General features: G+C 35.0%; 2 protein-coding genes across 2 annotated transcripts; both read left to right on the forward strand.

Annotated features, from left to right (window-relative positions):
* The first annotated feature begins 2,427 nt into the window (after window positions 1–2,427).
* Window positions 2,428–5,851, forward strand: LOC145136894 (BTB/POZ and MATH domain-containing protein 2-like). The gene is made up of 4 exons (XM_079071001.1): window positions 2,428–3,164; window positions 4,727–5,075; window positions 5,168–5,444; window positions 5,517–5,851. Exons 1-4 carry the CDS (start codon window positions 2,752–2,754, stop codon window positions 5,693–5,695), a joined length of 1,218 nt encoding a protein of 405 aa, XP_078927127.1. The 5' UTR covers window positions 2,428–2,751; the 3' UTR covers window positions 5,696–5,851.
* Window positions 5,852–9,924: 4,073 nt separating this feature from the next.
* Window positions 9,925–14,679, forward strand: LOC145135956 (uncharacterized). Its single transcript, XM_079070174.1, has 7 exons — window positions 9,925–10,227; window positions 11,241–11,392; window positions 12,001–12,134; window positions 12,319–12,533; window positions 12,851–13,060; window positions 13,694–13,774; window positions 14,420–14,679. The coding sequence occupies exons 1-7, from the start codon at window positions 10,172–10,174 to the stop codon at window positions 14,676–14,678; spliced, it is 1,107 nt and encodes a 368-aa protein (XP_078926300.1). The 5' UTR covers window positions 9,925–10,171; the 3' UTR covers window position 14,679.
* The last annotated feature ends 3,735 nt before the right edge of the window (window positions 14,680–18,414 follow it).

An 18,414-nucleotide genomic window follows, 5' to 3' on the forward strand; every position in this document is an offset into this window, starting at 1 on the left:
CAGATCAGTGAGTTTCCCCAAAATCCCTCACACAAAAAAACATATGCAGGCATACATATTGGGTCCACAGTGATCGGACTGGATTATCCTCGGGTCCACAGTCATCAAATTGGATTACCCCCGACCCACAGTCATCAGACTAGATTGCCCCAGATTTTTTGGCATACAACGTAGAGGAGTAAAGCCTCAACCCAACCACACTATGTCGACATATGCAACAAATAATCAATAACTAGCAAATACAAGCAATCATACAGATCTACTAATCTAACAAATCACTATAACATAGCAACATCCTATACATAATGATACATAACACAACCTAGTGGGCCGACATTGGTGCCTTCGACCCACGAGTACAGTGAGGAAAACTTACCTGAACTATTAAACAGAAACCCTATCGCTACCTCAAAAACAGAACAACCATCCCAAGCTTATTATAGCCAAACCAAAACCAGACCTTAGTCAAATACTCAATGCTACCCAAGGTTGACCAAAAGTTAACTGGTCAAAAAGTCAACGGTCAAATTCAACTCCAGCTGACGCCCACATCGTGGCCAACCCATGGCCACGTTGTGGCCACTTAATCCAGTCTCGATGAAAAACTGCTACCAAGCCATGGGGGACATGCCACCACGACATGGCAGAATCCATGCAAAACAGTCACAAATAAACTCGTTGCTACGCCGTGCCGAGCATCATGCCACGTTGAGTATGTCCGGACAAAAAAGATGTGATAAGTCTCGCCACTATGCCGTGGTCTTCATTCTGAAGAGATTTTCTTCAAAACGAGCTTAATCCATAAGGACCAAAGTAAAAACATAATATTTGATTCCTAATAGCTTCATAATGGATAAAGTTTCCAACTTTATCCATTATGATGGTCCAAACCACCAAGATCTAGACTTTAAGTCTCAAAGGGACCTAAAAATGCACCTTGTATGGCTAAAAGGGAATGCAAAAGATCACAATCTTTCAAGATCTAAACTTTAATACACCAAAATGACATTAATGACCAAAATAACTTGTATGGCTAAAAGGGAATGCAAAAGATCGTAACTTTCCTAGTCCATGAGGTCCAAGAAGCATTCCAAAATGATCAAAATATGTTGGAGTCCACTCAACTCCAATATCACTCATAAAATGGATCAAAAGTGCCAAAAACCACAAATGAATAGATCTAAAGAACTAAAGAGCAAGATTGGAACTTTATACTCACAATAGTCTATAAATATAGGGCCTTTGATGGATCCAAACTTGAAGCATCATTATTTGCAACCAAAAGAACCTTATTGATATTTAAGCTTCATCAAAATATCATAAAAAACATCCAAAATAAGAGAGTGGAGAGGGGAGGAGCTCAAATCTTGAAGATGGAGGTTATGGCTTCTCACAAGGGGATATAGATATGATGGAGGCTGCTAAAATGCCAAAAAATGTGGAACCTTATGCTTAAATACCTTGAAAACCCTAAAATCATGGGTTTGGGATGACAGACCGCCACTCCGTGGCCACGTTTCTTCACTCTGTGGCTTGTCACACCGTGAAGCTCTGATCTCCATTTTGTGGCGATAGTTTTTCACCCAAATTTATTCCAACTTCAATCAGCCATAACTTCTTCGTTTCAACTCTGTTTTCGGCGATCTTTATATGCACAAAAAGGTATTGACAAGCCCCACAACTCTATCTGATTACTTTTGACTTAAAACATACCGAACTAAAATCGTTAATTCATGAAAGAAGTCTGAAACATCACTTTTCCCATTTTACCCTTTGACTCCAAAACACAAACCAAAGGCTTAGATCACATAACCAATATTATCAACATCACATATGGTATAAACCCTATTCTCTTGAAGTCAAAGGTCTTTACTTGATCAATTTATTGTCCACAATCCTGAAATAAGTCTGAAACATCACTTTTCCCATTTTACCCTTTGACTCCAAAACACAAACCAAAGGCTTAGATCACATAACCAATATTATCAACATCACATATGGTATAAACCCTATTCTCTTGAAGTCAAAGGTCTTTACTTGATCAATTTATTGTCCACAATCCTGAAATAAGAAACTTCTCGAAACAGAATGTTACACTTAAACCCCAATTTGGTAACAAACATCAAATTTGCAATTTTTTCATAAACTAAACATCACAACTTTAAGATTCAAACTTGGTAAGGTATAAATGATAATTTACTATAGCAATTTGAAAGTGGGGGTAAAGTATTGAAAGTTTGATTCTTGGAGGACCGCAGTTGAGAATACTAAAGTACTTGCTAAAGTTGTGCAATCGTGGTAAAAGAAAAGAGACCGACCATACATATTTACGAAACTACCCCCAATAAAGCGGCTGTTACGCACCAAATTCGGTACCACCCGTTGAATCATGTGTACCAACACACCTTACGAAAACCAACCCCGTCTCCAAAGTACCGTCTATATAATACCCACAATGACGATTTTTTACTCGATCTTTCTCTTTTTCGTCAGCCTTTGAAATTGTTTATCGAAAGGAAAACGAATTGCAACACGAAACCCTAGATCTCCTCAAATATTTTGATTCCATCTCCAAACCCCTCATATAATCCTGAGTTTCATCTTTAAAACCCTAGATCTGACCAGCGATTTCACATTTCTTGTATCTCACCGGTCGAATTCGTAAGATTCGACTGGTGTTAGCAGCACCGCATTGGATTTTTTTTTTGTGAACTGGAGTATTTGCGTCTTAAGGTTGTTGAGTAATCGGGGATGGGAAGAGCGTCTATAGAAATATCGAGGACATCTTCGTCATCATCGTCGCCGGCGGTGACAACGACCTCTACATCGGTCACCGAGACGGTGAATGGAGAACATGATTTTAGGATTTCGGGTTACTCGCTATCGAAAGGAATTGGAATTGGGAAGTATGTAGCGTCTGATACGTTTATGGTTGGTGGGTATTCATGGGCTATCTATTTTTACCCTGATGGGAAAAGCCTGGAGGACAATGCGACATATGTTTCTTTGTTTATTGCGTTAGCTAGCGAAGGATCAGATGTCAGGGCGCTTTTTGAGCTGACTCTTCTGGATCAGAGTGGCAGGGAGAGGCATAAGGTTCATAGCCATTTTGGGAGAGCGTTAGAGAGTGGTCCGTATACCCTTAAATACAGGGGTAGCATGTGGTAAGCTAAACTCTGTTTTTGTTAAATGATCACAATTATTAATGTATATTTTTGTTCAAATGATTTGGTATAATCTTGAAAATCTATTTGCTTAATTCATATATGTTGGGGCGTGTCTGGATGTGGCTTCATTTACCAGATTCAGTGCTTAAAATTAGGTATAGTTAGACAAGTTTAATTCATCTCAATAGTTGGTTCGTTACAAATTTTAGGGTTATCTAAGTCTGATCATTTGACTTTAAATGGTCAGAAATTTACAATCATCATCAGTTTTTTGCCAAACACTCATGGTGGTGCTGAATGTACATAGTTTTATGATCTGGTAATCTATCATGAAGTTCTTTTCCCATGGGTAACATTTCTGAAATGCTACATCTTTTAGTGAGTAGCCAGTTGCTGTTTGTTTGTTTTAATAATGCAGAGAATGTAATTTTGACAATGTTAGATCTCTTTGGTAAAAATTGTCCCCTTTTGAGTTCTTTAATGCCTATGTAATGCAGGGTTGGTCAAACTTGCTTTATTTTTCTTCCTAGATGAAATATAACTTAAGAAATAATTAAATTTTGTGGAAATGTTGATGTGTGTTGCCTGACTGATTATCACAAAACAAAAAGCATCGGAATAAGATATCGAAATGATTAAAATCAAGGATATTTAAGTCATTTCACACCAAAGTCATTATAACCTCGTTAGGCTCACATTTAATTTAAACATCCTACGGTATATCCTTTTTCTCATCGAAAGCACAAGCTTTGATTGTCATACATTTCATGAGAGGAAGCACATAATATATATCCGTTTGTATGAATCCAGTCAAGTAAATGCATACAACTTTGTAGCAACAGGGTTGAAATGGTAATTCTAGTAATGGTTGAGCGTGGAAACATTCTTACTTATATTTGCATTATAGAAAAGTACAAATGATCTCATTATCTATCTGAAAGATTCTAGGTGCACTATGTTCTTGGGTTCTTTTATGTTATTGCTTAAAAGGTATGCGATCCTACTACCTTTCTGTGACAGGAACTGCCAGCTTGCTAATGTATGCCTATTTATTGGTACATCATGAATCCTAATCTAAGAAATTAAGAAGTGGTGTGATTGATCTGTTGTTTAGGCAAAATTATCCTTGATAAATGATTATTAAAATATATACGAGAGAGGGAAGTAACAGTTGAGAAAGTGGAGGAAATCAAATGAGGGTAAAGTTGTGACAAAGTAAGGACTTAATGTGAAATGCCCCTTTTTTCCCACCTTTTCTATCAAGTCTGTGCTTTCTGGCTACACTACTGACATTTCGATTCAATGATTATAATGGAATTCGTCTAAACTTTTAATATGGTTGGCATACTATTTAAGTATTTAGTATTTACGGTCTGCCTGATCTTTGTCAATTCTAGTGAAGGAAAGTGTTAATTCTTAATTTGAAATCATAATACAAATACAATACGCACTTGGACTTTTGATGCATACTTGATTTTGGCCTTTCTGTTTTTCATGTTTATGGTTTTTATGCTAGTTTGTTGTTGAGACTTGAGAATTTTTGTTTGCTGATGCTACAGGGGTTATAAGCGGTTTTTCAAAAGATCTGCATTGGAGACATCAGATTACTTGAAAGATGACTGCCTTCAGGTTCATTGTTGTGTTGGAGTTGTCAAGTCACGTACAGAAGGCCCCAAGACCTACTCAATCCATGTACCACCTTCGGATATCGGGCAACAATTTGGGCAACTCCTGGAATGTGGAAAAGGCACCGATGTCTCTTTTCAAGTAAAAGACGAAACCTTTTCTGCTCATAAATTGGTGCTTGCAGCCCGCTCACCTGTTTTCAGGGCTCAACTTTTTGGTCCAATGAAAGATCAAAATACCCGATGTATTATAGTTGAGGACATAGAGCCCCCTGTTTTCAAGGTAATATATATTAAAAAAAAATAAATAAATAAAAGAAAATAAAGTTAGCATCTGTTATGAATAAGCTATAACCAAAAATGTGTATTTTGCAGGCATTGCTTCATTTTATGTATTGGGATAGTTTGCCTGACATGGAAGAACTAACCGGTATGAACACGAAATGGGCCACCACATTGATGTCTCAGCATCTTCTTGCAGCTGCTGATCGCTATGGTTTAGATAGGCTGCGGGTGCTCTGTGAGACTAATCTTTGTCAGGATGTTGCCATAAACACCGTTGCAACCACATTAGCACTGGCTGAGCAGCACCACTGCCACCAGTTGAAAGCTGTGTGTCTCAAATTCGTTGCTTCGCCTGAAAATCTCAGAGGTAACATTTACCAGATTAACTGCATAACCCACCCATTAATTAAGTAAATGAATCCTGTTGCTTGTTTATCAGCCGTGATGCAGACGGATGGGTTTGATTACCTTAAAGAAAGCTGCCCGGAAGTCCTGACCCAACTGTTGGAGTATGTGGCAAGGATCAGCGAGCATTCTCCTGCCATAAGCAAGCGCATTAACGATGTTATACCTGATGGAGTTGATGTTCATGGTAGAAGGGTAAAACAGAGATTGTAATTCCAAACCCCTTCCCTTGTTGAAAAAAGATCAAGTATAGGCACAGAGGTCATATCATGTCAAGTAGGGGTTAATTCTTTCTTCTTATAAGCTGAAAGTGTAAATTTAGTGTTGTAATGGATTGCATGTTGCAAGCTGTTTACGTCTTCCTTCTCACTTTTTATTTCCACTTTTTGTTTACTTCGTTTCGCGTTATGTGATGATGTCTTATCTCACTTTTCATTTCCAATTTTTGTTTACATAAATCATTTATGGGTAGACACTGTGACACTGTTAGCTGCCATGATCTGCATCCACATGTCCAGTTGTTAAGGTCAACATCATATCTCCCTTATATCCTAATCCCAATCATGACCTCATATTGTCACCCCAATATTTTTCCATACTATATACAATGTTACAAGCTGCCTACATAATGTTAAGTGTTTTTTTTTTTTTTTTTTTGACCGTTTAACTTGTTAAATTTGTTCATATAATACCATTGTCATCATCTATAACATGTGATAATGGTAATATGTGAACACATTTAACAAGTTAAATAATTAAAAGTATACAAAAAAAAGTTGTCTAAATGTGAATATCTTTTTTTTTCTTTTACAAATTTCTTAAGACATAAGGGAAAATGACTTATTAAAGTAATTAACTTTTCAGTATGTTTAGATTTGGGTAACTATCTTTTTTTTGTACATATCTAGGTAACAAACTTGTTGAAAGTGTTCACATATGACCATTATGACCTGCTGTGGCAGATTACATCCTAGATGTGAACATTTTCAATAAGTTCGTTACCTAGATCTGTTAAAAAAAATAGTTACCCAAATATGAACAAAACCAAAAGTAAGAGTAAATTGCATGAATGGTCCCTGTGGTTTCGTGGAATTTATGTTTTTGGTCCCTAACTTATTTTTTTTAACTTGGATGGTCCCTACTGTTAATTTTTGGGTAACTATTTTTTTTGTACACATCTAAGTAACAAACTTGTTGAAAATGTTCGGCATCTAAGATTTAACCTGCTACAGCAGGTTATAATGGTTATATGTCAACACTTCCAACAAGTTTGTTACCTAGATGTGTACAAAAAAAAGATAATTACCCAGATGTAAACATACCAAAAAGTTAATTATCTTAATAAGTCATTTTCCATTTTTATAATTCCTTACAACATTTTAATGATAGTTTTTCCTATAGTTTTTTTTTTAATATAATCTTTTAAATTTTGCTTATAATTTTTTTATAACTTTTTTTTATACTTTCATATAATTTTAATACAAGTGCTTTTAAACCAAATATGTTATAAATGTTTTAAATTTTTCTTACAAGTTTTTAACTTTTTTTTTAAAATCTTTTCATATATATATATATATATATATATATATATATATATATATATATATATGAAAAAAAATTTCTGTTAAATACTAGTTTAAAATGTTGTATTAAAAAAATTAAAAGTTTATAAACTTTTAATTAAAGAATATTAAAAAATTATAATAATTTTAAAACATTTATATCATATAGATTTTTTTTTGTTTTTTTTATTTTCTACGTAATATTTTTATTTTTTATTTTTTAAAAGATCCTCCATACTTATTGTTACACATTTAACTTATTTAATTTTATTGTTAGATACTATTTACTTTAAAAATATTGTATATGTTTAAAAACAAAAGAAAAAAAATATAAGAAACTATATAAAATATTTCACAAAATAAAAACATATTTATTAATTAAAAAGTAAAGTTTAAAAGTGATCAATATTTAATTAATATTTAGGACATTATGGATATTTTAAAAATAACGTTTGAAAAAATAATACTAATAAATATAAAAAATAAAATCAGTATTAAAAATGAAGAAAATAACTTATCATGATAATTACTTTTTCGTTTTCTTTATATTTAGACAATTTTTTTTACACATTTGATCATTTAACTTGTTAAATACTTCACATATTACCATTGTTACCTATGTGTAGGGGTGTAAGTGAGCCGAGCTACTCGTGAGCTACTCGGGATCGACTTGTTAAAAGCTCGACTCGAGATCGAATTAAACGAGCCCGAGCCTAAATATGAGGCTCATTTATTAAACGAGCTCGAGCCGTGCTTCAATTAATGGGCTCGCGAGCTTAAACGAGCCTATATATATATATATATATATATATATATATATATATATATATATATATATATATATATATATATATATATATATATATATAGGCTCGTTTAAGTTCGTTTAGGCTCGCGAGCTCACTAAATTGTTCACGAGCCGAGCTCGAGCTTCTTTTTAAGGCTCGAATCGAGCTCGAGCTTCTTCAAAATTAAACGAGCCGAGCTTGAGCTTGGTCAGGCTCGGGCTCGGCTCGGATCGTTTACACCCCTACCTATGTGAACACATTTAACAAGTTAAATGGTTAAACATATAAAAAATAAAAAAAAAATCGTTTAAATAGTAAATAGACAAAACTTCAAAAATGGTTCCTGTGGTTTTCGAAAATATCAAGTTTAATCCCTAAGTTCAAAAAACCTCACAGATGGTCCCTGTGGTTTCAAAACTTTTAACATTTGGTCCTTCCGGCTCACTCCATTAGCATTTCACCGTTAAGTAAGGGGCATTTTTGTCATTTCACTACCCAGGGACCATTTATGAGGTTTTGTATTACTTTTTTTTAAATAAATAAAATTTAATATGCAAGGGGTCCCACCTCTCTCTCTCTCTCTCTCTCTCTCTCTCTCTCTCTCTCTCTCTCTCTCTCTCTTCTTCTTCTTCTTCTAGAAAAAAAATCCCCCCCGCTTCCCTTTTATTGATCACAATTTTTTTAGACCTAATCTAACTCCAATCTTCATCTACGTTGCAACAACAACCATCGTAACTATTGGGGGTTTTCTTTGCTCATTTTTGAAAGAGTCAAAACCAGTTAATAACACTTCTACAGGATCGGAATGACAGATTCTTTCTTCCCAACAAAACAAAAACCAGCTAGCAACAACGCTAGGTCGAGATTGAGAAAAACGGTGAGGTATCAATTCCATGGTGGCAGATCGTCGGAAAAGATGATTTAGGTTCAGCTGTTTCAAAATGATCAAATTCACATGATTGTAATGAGAATCATCTTCTTCCAAGATCAAATCTAGAAAAGATGGTCAATCCATAAAAGATGAACATTCATCTGATATCTTATTACCATGGTGAACCAACGCAAGAAGCAAAAACAAGAAAACTTGACAAATTACTCGGAATAAATTCAAAGGAGAACATGAATTCGAAGGCAACAACACATCATAGTGTGCAAACGACCACTGAATCGATTTACTAGGTTCACCAGGGCCCAAGCTTGTCTTCATTGTTATCGAATCAAAAGCAAATACTAGAATCGTATGCACAACGATCAAACCTCAATGTGATGGACCCTGGTGAAAAGCGATACCATAGCCTTCACTTTCAATCATCTTCTAATGGTCTTAGAATCCCAGGATTCTGTTGGGTTCGATGATCAACCAGCTACCGTTCATGGTTATCAGATCAAGTCTTACATGAATCAAATGGAGTCATTAACCCCAAAATCACCATCATTTGGTTCTTTAGAAAAGTATAAATGGTCCGTATTCTTTAACGAAAGGCCTGCAAAACCAAACCCTGTGAGTGAACCAAACAAGGGAATGATATTGGAAGCTCTAAGACATCCTCAAACACGAGGAGGAGAATCAGAAAATGCATCAAAGGAAGCGCATGTAGAGAAAGAGAATTTGTTGAAGGTCGTTTTGAGACAGGCATCAGAGTTGCAGTTGTTTGCTTGCAAACAACAGGGAAGCAGGGAGATTTTTTCTGGAGGAAAAAGAAGAATGGGGAAGAAGAGAGAAAGGGGAGGAGACGAACTAAGAGAGAGAGAGAGAGAGAGAGGGTGGGACCCCTTGCATATTAAATTTTATTTATTTATTTATTTTAAAAAAAAGTAATACAAAACCTCATAAATGGTCCCTAGATAGTGAAATGACAAAAATGCCCCTTACTTAACGGTGAAATTCTAACGGAGTGAGCCGGAAGGACCAAATGTTAAAAGTTTTGAAACCACAGGGACCATCTGTGAGGTTTTTTGAACTTAGAGATTAAACTTGATATTTTCGAAAACCACAGGGACCATTTTTGAAGTTTTGTCTAGTAAATATAAACAAAACCATAAAATGATTACGTAAGTTATTTTTTTAATTTTTCTCCTTCTTTCCGTTCCAAACCCTTCATTAACAAACTCGAGAACATCGCGTTAGGCTCTTCTACAGAAAATTATAATCACACCTCCCCTGGGCTAACACACCTTTCACTTTCATGGCGATTGTGTTTTGTCCACCGTTACCAACCAGAGCCCTCTCTTGATCAAACCCAAACCCTAATTCCACAAATAAAAACTCCGCTCTGCATTGTTTACGGCGATTCCGGCGCTTAATTTCTTCTGTTCCCTCCATTTTGAGCCGTTGTGCAATGGAGGAGTTCGAGCCAAACCATCTAAAAACCCCGATGGTCTCTACAAGCACAAGGTTCTCTGATTTTTATCTCTTACTTTGTATTCCTTCAAGCTCCATCGTTGCTTATACGCTTTATCAATTTACATTGCTTTCACACTGCATTTGTTTGGTTCCCGGCGAAAAAAAATGTAGAGAAACAGAAAGATAACACAGTAGTTTCGACCCAATCCAGCCCTCTGCCCTCCTCATTTTTGCGGAACTTGCTTCACTCTTTACATTTCCCCTCTTTCCCAGTATGTATGTGAGACGCAGTACGGAAACATGGTATTAATTTTATAGCTATCAAAGTTCGAATATTGCATAAAATATTGAATATACCTGCCTAAAGCAGGAATATGTCTTAAGCCTAGGAAAGTTTAAAAGTTAGGACCTCCTTCCAGTTAAGCTGTCTGCTGTCTTACTGCATTGAATAAATAAAAAAATACTCATACGTCGAGCTTAACGGATTGTTGATTTTCTTATTCTATCCCTGATTACTCTCTGTTTTACCTTTAGTTTATAAAATGGTAAAACTAAGTATCACTGTATCCAACTGTCCATACCCTTTGTGGTTTTATTTATTTATTTTTGTAACAAATCTCATTTGTTTGCAGTACTAGCTTTTCAACTGGTCTACCATCCCCATGGTCTAAAGTGAACTATTTATCTTTAAGTTTTTTGTTTTTACATACCAAATTGATCTAAAATAATTTAAGTTTACTAATTTTGTTCTACAAGTAGGATACGATGTAGTTGACCTTTATCAGTAGATTCTTTTGTTACAAGTATATATGCTAAATAAATTCATTACGTTATTTGGGGGTAAGGTTTGGAAAATCAAGTTTTTTGGATAGTAGGGCTCAGTAATCATGTACGCATGCTAAAATTTATTACTTTTTTGTATCTGATATCATTTACTTTAATTGGTTGACATATCAAAATGTTCTAAAGCTTTGCCTTTGCGTACTTGAACTTTTATCAAGTGTTAATGGAGTTCACACCATGTTAGTTTATAAGATGGCTATACTAACACCTGTTTTCTCCAGGCACAAATGTGCAGCATGTTTTCAGCAGTTCAAGAAAAAAGAGAACCTTGTTGAACACATGAAAAAATCCTATCACTCAGTGCATCAACCTAAATGCGGTGTTTGTCATAAACACTGCAAATCATTCGAATCATTAAGGGAGCATATATCAGGTGTGATACTTTGAGGGTGTTTGGATGTGTGGTTTTAAATTGATTATTGTGATTCAAGAATCAGAACCCGAATTGAAATCACAGTCATTTGATTAAAGTGAGTGATAGTGGCCTTTGGTTCACTGAATTTGGAATTCAACTCCATTGCAATCCTGGTTTTTTGCAATGAGTATGAAACTGAATTCCATTTGAATTTACAAAATCCTTTGATCATTGATTTCAATGTCCCATTCCATGGAATTCAATTCCTCGCATTTACTCCTTTTTCAAAATACTCAAATACCCTTTTAACCTTAAGTTCAATAGCAAATGTTTCTCACTCACTAATTTTATTCCATTTTGTGCCAACCAAACTTGTGACAGAATTCAATTCCTTAGACAAATTCCAGTTTCTCCCAAAACATTTTTCGAACCAAACTCCCCCTTTTTAATCAGTTTTTTATGTGCTTCTTTTTTGTCCTACATAATTAAAATTATAATCATTTGCAAAACACTATGAAACTGTCAAATGGCAATAATCACTTTATCATCACATCTAAACACTCCTTTAACATAATCTATCCATTAAAATTATCATTCATATTTACATTTTTGTATGGATTATGTAGGTCCATTAGCCAAAGCTCACTGCTCAAGTATATTTGCACAAAATGGTTGCCACCTTTGTCTGAATGTCTTTGAAAGCCCTGTTTCTGTTGATGGGCACAAAGAGTTATGCCTCCAAACTGCCCCTCCCCCCCTCGTAAGTTGATGTGGAATAATCTTTTCGATGATGAGGGCATTAGCGTCTTTTGCACAAGCGTGAGATGGAGAGCAAGTCCATGTCCCATCTTTTTTGGTGGACAAGAAATGCAGTGTCATGACTCATGAGTCTCAGTTTCAATCTAATACACTGGACCTACATTTATTTTATTAATGTGTTGCAGGGGACAATGAATATTCCCTACACAGAATATGAAGCCTTAGAAGATGAAAACTACATGAGTAAATATCCTGAAGCAGTTGCTATCAACTGCCAAATGGTTGGGTGTGGTATCGATGGATCAGTTGATCTATTAGCTCGAGTTTGCCTTGTTGATGAAGAAGAGAATATGATATTCCACACATATGTGGAACCCCAACTATCTGTAACTGATTATAGGTACTTTTGTCTTCTGTGTTGCATCTTGTTCATTTTTCTTCTAGAATTCGACAACTGCATGTTTATGTGAAAATGGGTCAATTCAGGTTATATTTTCTCGATAACAGGTCAAATGGGTTAAACTAAAATATTTCGCTAAAAATGGAAACATGTCAAATGGTTTAAAAGTTTTACACTTTACAGCCTTCTAAGTTTTCATTATTTCATTTTAATAGTTGTCCTTGTAATTATATTTAACTTGTTAATTCTTTACAAATCAGTTTCGGTTTTAGTGAAACTGGTTCATAAAGTTGATGTTTACATGAATTGTGATATAGATATGAAGTAACGGGCATAAAAGAAGAGCACTTAAAAAGAGATGGTATGCCGGTTAAGGAAGTGAGAGAAAAGATTTCTCAAATTTTGTACAATGGAGAATCAATAGGAAAAGCGCGCTTGGATGGCGGAAAAGCTAAACTTCTTGTGGGCCATAACCTGGACCATGCCTTGGATTGCTTGTTAATGAATTATCCCGAGAATTTGTTAAGGTTTTCTATTTTCCATTTTTTCTCTTATCAAGTTTTTCTAATATGAAACATGTATTCAGTTATAGCATTGTACTTCAGTTTCTGTCTTTTTTTTGAAAAATCTACCGAATCATAGCAATGAAGATTGCTTTGAATATGAATGGCATTCCTATAATTGGGTAGATTTGTCCAAAGTACAAAATGTTGTAATAAGAAGAAATGAAAGCAAATTAATGGAAGTACGTTGCTATTTCTTGCATCTAACACTTTACATTTACCTTAAAAGATCAGTATTGTTGTAGCAACACGCCAATTCCTTGTTTTTTATAAAATCTAATTATTTCGGCTTTTGATGGTCAAAAAATCTGAATCAGATTTGCCAACACTACAAAACTGATTTTATTTATTTATTTTTGCTTAGAGGCTAGCAGCAGATGCCCCCAACTTTTGTAGTTAATAGTTTTTTTTTTTTTTTTATTAATTTAGTAGGAGTATAAAATAATACCCCTCCTCCCACTCCAAAAAAAAAAAGAAAAAAGAAAAAACTTGTAGCGTATCTATAAATATATGTTGTATTGAATATTGATTTTGGTGAACCATATGGTTATACATTGAGCATGTTTTTGTTCAAATGCTGTGTTTTTCTGTGTGTAGGGATACTGCAACATATCGTCCACTACTTAAAACTAATTTCATGAGCCACTCTCTCAAGTACCTCACCAAGACATATCTAGGGTAAGTTGCTTGATTTGGTTTTTTTTTTTTTTTTTTTTTTTGCCTTTTATGAATAATCTTAACACGAATCATGAGTTTTAGCGTACTTAATTTTGTTTTATCTTATCCACTTCTACTCATGTCACCCAAATATGGAAAATTTTATATTGATCTTGAGCGCTTTTATAGAAAATGGTTTCTAGATTACAAAATGTTCCATCAAATTAGAAAACCATAAAAATGCCATTAAAAAAAAAAAAAAAAAAAAAAACTATAAAAATAGGAAAGTTGGTAGCAAATAATGAAATCTGAGCAAGTGACCCAACAAATAGTTGTGATTTAGTTTTCTAAAATGGGAAGGAAATAGTTACCCCTAAATTCGCCCAAACCAACCCGTCATTATATGTAATGTGAGTGGTTTCTAGATTACAAAATATTCCATCAATAAAACTTTACCCATTTGACTTGTTGGAGATAAAAGAATAAGATATATGCTATTGAAGCTCATTTTTCATTCTTTCCTTCTGTGTGAGAGTACCACACATTGTCTGTACTGTACTTTTTTTTTTTTTTTTTATTTTGTAAAATTGACCAAAGTTACTACTGTCCTGTTTACTTTGAACCTGTGTGATTCTTTTATAACACAACACAAATTTATGTTTTCAGGTACGATATCAGGTTAGGGTGTCACGACACTTTTCAGGATTGTGTGTCTGTAATGAGGCTGTACAAGCGTATGCGCTCTCAAGAACATCAAGACGAAGAGACTGCAAAACAAAACCACCTTAATTTTGATACTCGAAAATCAAAGGATCATGATCTTGAGAACATGTCACCGGATGAACTCTTTCGGATTTCAACATCAAATTATCAATGTTGGTGTTTGGACTCTCAACCACGTACCGCTGAGTTTTATGGTGTTTGAAGAAACCATATATATATATATATATATATATATATATATATATATATATATATATATATATATATATATATATATATATAAGGAAAATGGTTTTGTTTGATCAAGTTTTTTTAAAATTCAAAAGGAATTCACTGAAATAAAATTAAACGACTGAATATTTGTATTGGTTCTGAAAACTTCAAAAGACAAAAAGAAAATCAGACACAGAGTGCAAGTATCTTTGCCCAAGCTCAAATAGCCGACCGACTTCATAACAATAGAAAAATCAGAATGATCCCCATGATCTCCAAATCCAACTAAATGATATTCCCTATCCTATCTCTTTTCATGCATAACGACCCGATTAATCCTAGCCCTGTCATTCTAGGTGCTTACTCCTCTTGTACACTTTCCAAACTTTAGGGACATTGGGCTCATTTGTTTGGGGACTCATCGGGATTTCGGCCAATCTCCTTATCAATACCGACCGCTGAAGGAACATGCCTGTCCTGAATCCTGAATTCAGGGAATTGTTGTTGGATACTTAGGAGAAGCCGTCTTCCAAAGTGGCATCCTCAATGGAGCTGTGTTCCCCTTAAATTAACCATTAAAGACAAGTATGAACCGGATTGAATTGAATAAAACAAATTAAATTATTTGTTTAGCCTTTGATATGAGAAGGACAATGACAAAACAATATGTTAAAATTACTAAATTGTGATATTTTTATTTTTTTTTACAATGACAATATGTCAAATCCTCGATTTCTTCTTGCAATATGAAAATTAAACCCAAAGGGAGAAAAGAAAGAAAAATAAAAAACAAAGAAGAAGTAAATTACAATATTTTTTTTTCTTTTTTTGAAAAAAATAACTCATTATATCAAGAAATGTGGAAGCAACAAAGACCATGAGTGAGACGAAGCGGATCGAGAAATGAAAGAAACATATTTCAAGTTTTATTTTGTATATTTACTGGCAGATCAAGCAACAAAGATCTAGAGATGAAGGAAATAGATCGACCAGTTAAGAGGAAGACAAACCTTCATCAGAGAAGGGGTAGGGATATGGGACGGTGGGGACAGAAGTCCTAGGGGTTTTTCTGTTATTATACATTCTCTTAAAGTGTGTTCCATGGGTTTAGGTGAGACTAAAATTTCAGTGAATTAGTCTCCCTGGATTTGGTCAAAGTTATACCTTGTCCATGTTATGTGTCTGTCATATGCTACTTCAAAAATACGTGTTCGGTTATATCCAGTGCAATACCACCCACCAAACACTACCATAAGAAAATATGTTGTTGTCTTTGAGGATTTATGTAGTGGTCAGACATTTATAAGGTAGTGGAGAGACATTTGTAAGGTAGTGGAGGAGCATCTAGATCTATTTACAACCCTTTTGGCAAGTAAGATTTAACAGAATGGTTTCTCAAGACCCGTATCAAAAGGGAGGTATGGAAGACATAAGACTACCCCCATTGGAGGATTTTTGGTGAGCCGCTCACAGAAGATTTATTAAAAAAAAAAGAAAAATGAATTATTTTTGGTGAACTAGGCCGACAAAGCAACCCAACTCATAAAAGATCACAACCATTTCACTTTAACACATGTTGAACAAAGAAAACGTTCCACCATATTTTTTTAGATAAGATTATATATTTTAGGATAAAAATCATTATCTACTAAAAATCTAATATCATCTATAAAAAAATAAAAAAAAAATACTAAAATTTCTATTTTTTTTCTCTATAAATAGAGTATAATATTGATATATTTCATATCTTATCTTAACTTTTCATTTCTAAACCCTTTTGATTTCTTTAATAAGATGGATCCAAATTTCGTTTTAAATCTTGATGATTCTAGGCACACACGCGATTTCCACTTAATGAGCCATGGACCAATTTTGCAAATAAATTTCATATTAAGGGAATAAATGGGAAATACCTAGATCAAGGTGTTACATTTTGTAACACCGTAAATTTTCAAACAAATTTTTCGTTTTAAAATCACATGATTCTCATAACACATTTCCTAAAAATCTCATTGGTTTAATTTACAAAACACAACTCCATAATTGTTTGATTAATAATCCAGGATCCTCAAAACATAACTCTTTCTCTGGTGTGTACAATCAAGTCGGTGCCTTCCCGCGATTCTGAGAAAACCTGAAACACATATCACATAACACGGTAAGCACGAAGCTTAGTGAGTTCCCCAAAATACTACACACACAACTCATTAGCCACTCGAGGCTATATCACTGTAAGACCCTCCAATCAATGTGTCTCAGTGGGACCCTCCAGTCCCACGGTTCGTTGGACCCTCTGGTCCGGTCTGTAAAGCTCCGCATATCATAAATCACAAAGACATAATGCACAACACAAACATAAGGCAGGATAACATAATACTCAATGTAAGCACGTAAGACCCTCAGGTCACACATAAGTACCACTCTAGGTAAAGTATAGTGAGAAGACTCACCTTGCAAGTAGCAAGCAATCATCCTCGAACTCGAATCTCGAACTAGCCACTGCCTAACACATAGGATAAATATCTCTAATTAATACTCGATTCTCGATTCTCAATAACCAAATGTTATTCTTCTCTCTCTAACTCTTGAATTGGGTAAAAGACCATTTTACCCCTCCATGGTCTCCATTACTCATGTTGACCAAACCCTAAAGTCAAACTCGAGTCAACAGTCCATGTTTGACCCGACTCGCCGAGTGCACTAATGCGACTCGTCGAGTCCACTCGTTCCTCATAAGTCTCGTGAAGATCTAGCTCGTCGAGTTATTGCATGGTCCAGCTCATCGGGACAAACCCTAATCGACTCGTCGAGTCAGTTCATGGACTTGGCGAGTCCCTTCGATCTGATTTCTCATTCAGACGATTTAAGGCAGATCTATCACTCCAAACATTAGATCTACTATCTTAAGGCTCGATTGTCACGTAAAGCTTCGATCTTTACGCTCATGCATGGTGGTTTTGCTCCAATATACCAATACATGTTCTCACAAGGTGTTAAACACCATACTCCTTTCATGGATGAATAAAGTTGGGACCTTTGGGCTCTAGGGACCTCATAAGGTCCAGATCTGAGGTTTAAACCTCTTGATAACTTAGTATTCTCGAAGTCCCAAATAATATGTGATGAAAACCCTAACTTCTCAAACTCATGAGATCCAACTAATAAGATGAGAAAGGTGTAGACTATATACCTTCTACAGAAGCTCCAGGTGAAGAAATGCTAGATCCCATAGGTTTCGTTTGGCCTTAGATCCCATAGCTCCATGTGAAGGTGTAGACTATATATCTTTTGTTCCTCTGGCGAATCTGTTCAGCAAGTTGCTCTTGAGTCAAGTGAATGTTGGCCTTAGGTTTCGTTTTCTTCTCCTGAGCTTCGTTTGTTGTTGATGAATCGCTGGTAGCTTTCAGTGGTTCGTTTGGTATGTCTTTTGTACCACTTGTGCTGGGTTTATCAAAGCTTGAGGGATTATTGAGTGGTTCAGGAATATACCGTCCCTTAACTCTCCATGAAGTTTGCTCTGACAGTCCAACTGTTTCATATGCATTATCGATGGGAGCGGACCAGAAGAAGTTGTTTATGGGTTTTGAGCATTCTAACACTCCTATGGTGTACATGCAACCCTAGAAACCTTGGATCTATGTTTGACTAAGATACATGCAAATAATTATTTTTCCAAGGTTCTTATCCTAACTAGCATGACATGGGGTACTTGAATCAAATAAAAC

This window comes from Lactuca virosa, chromosome 9 (genome assembly GCF_052849685.1).
Source record: "Lactuca virosa cultivar CGN04683 chromosome 9, Lactuca_virosa_CGN04683_v6, whole genome shotgun sequence".
NCBI classification, from domain to species: domain Eukaryota; kingdom Viridiplantae; phylum Streptophyta; class Magnoliopsida; order Asterales; family Asteraceae; genus Lactuca; species Lactuca virosa.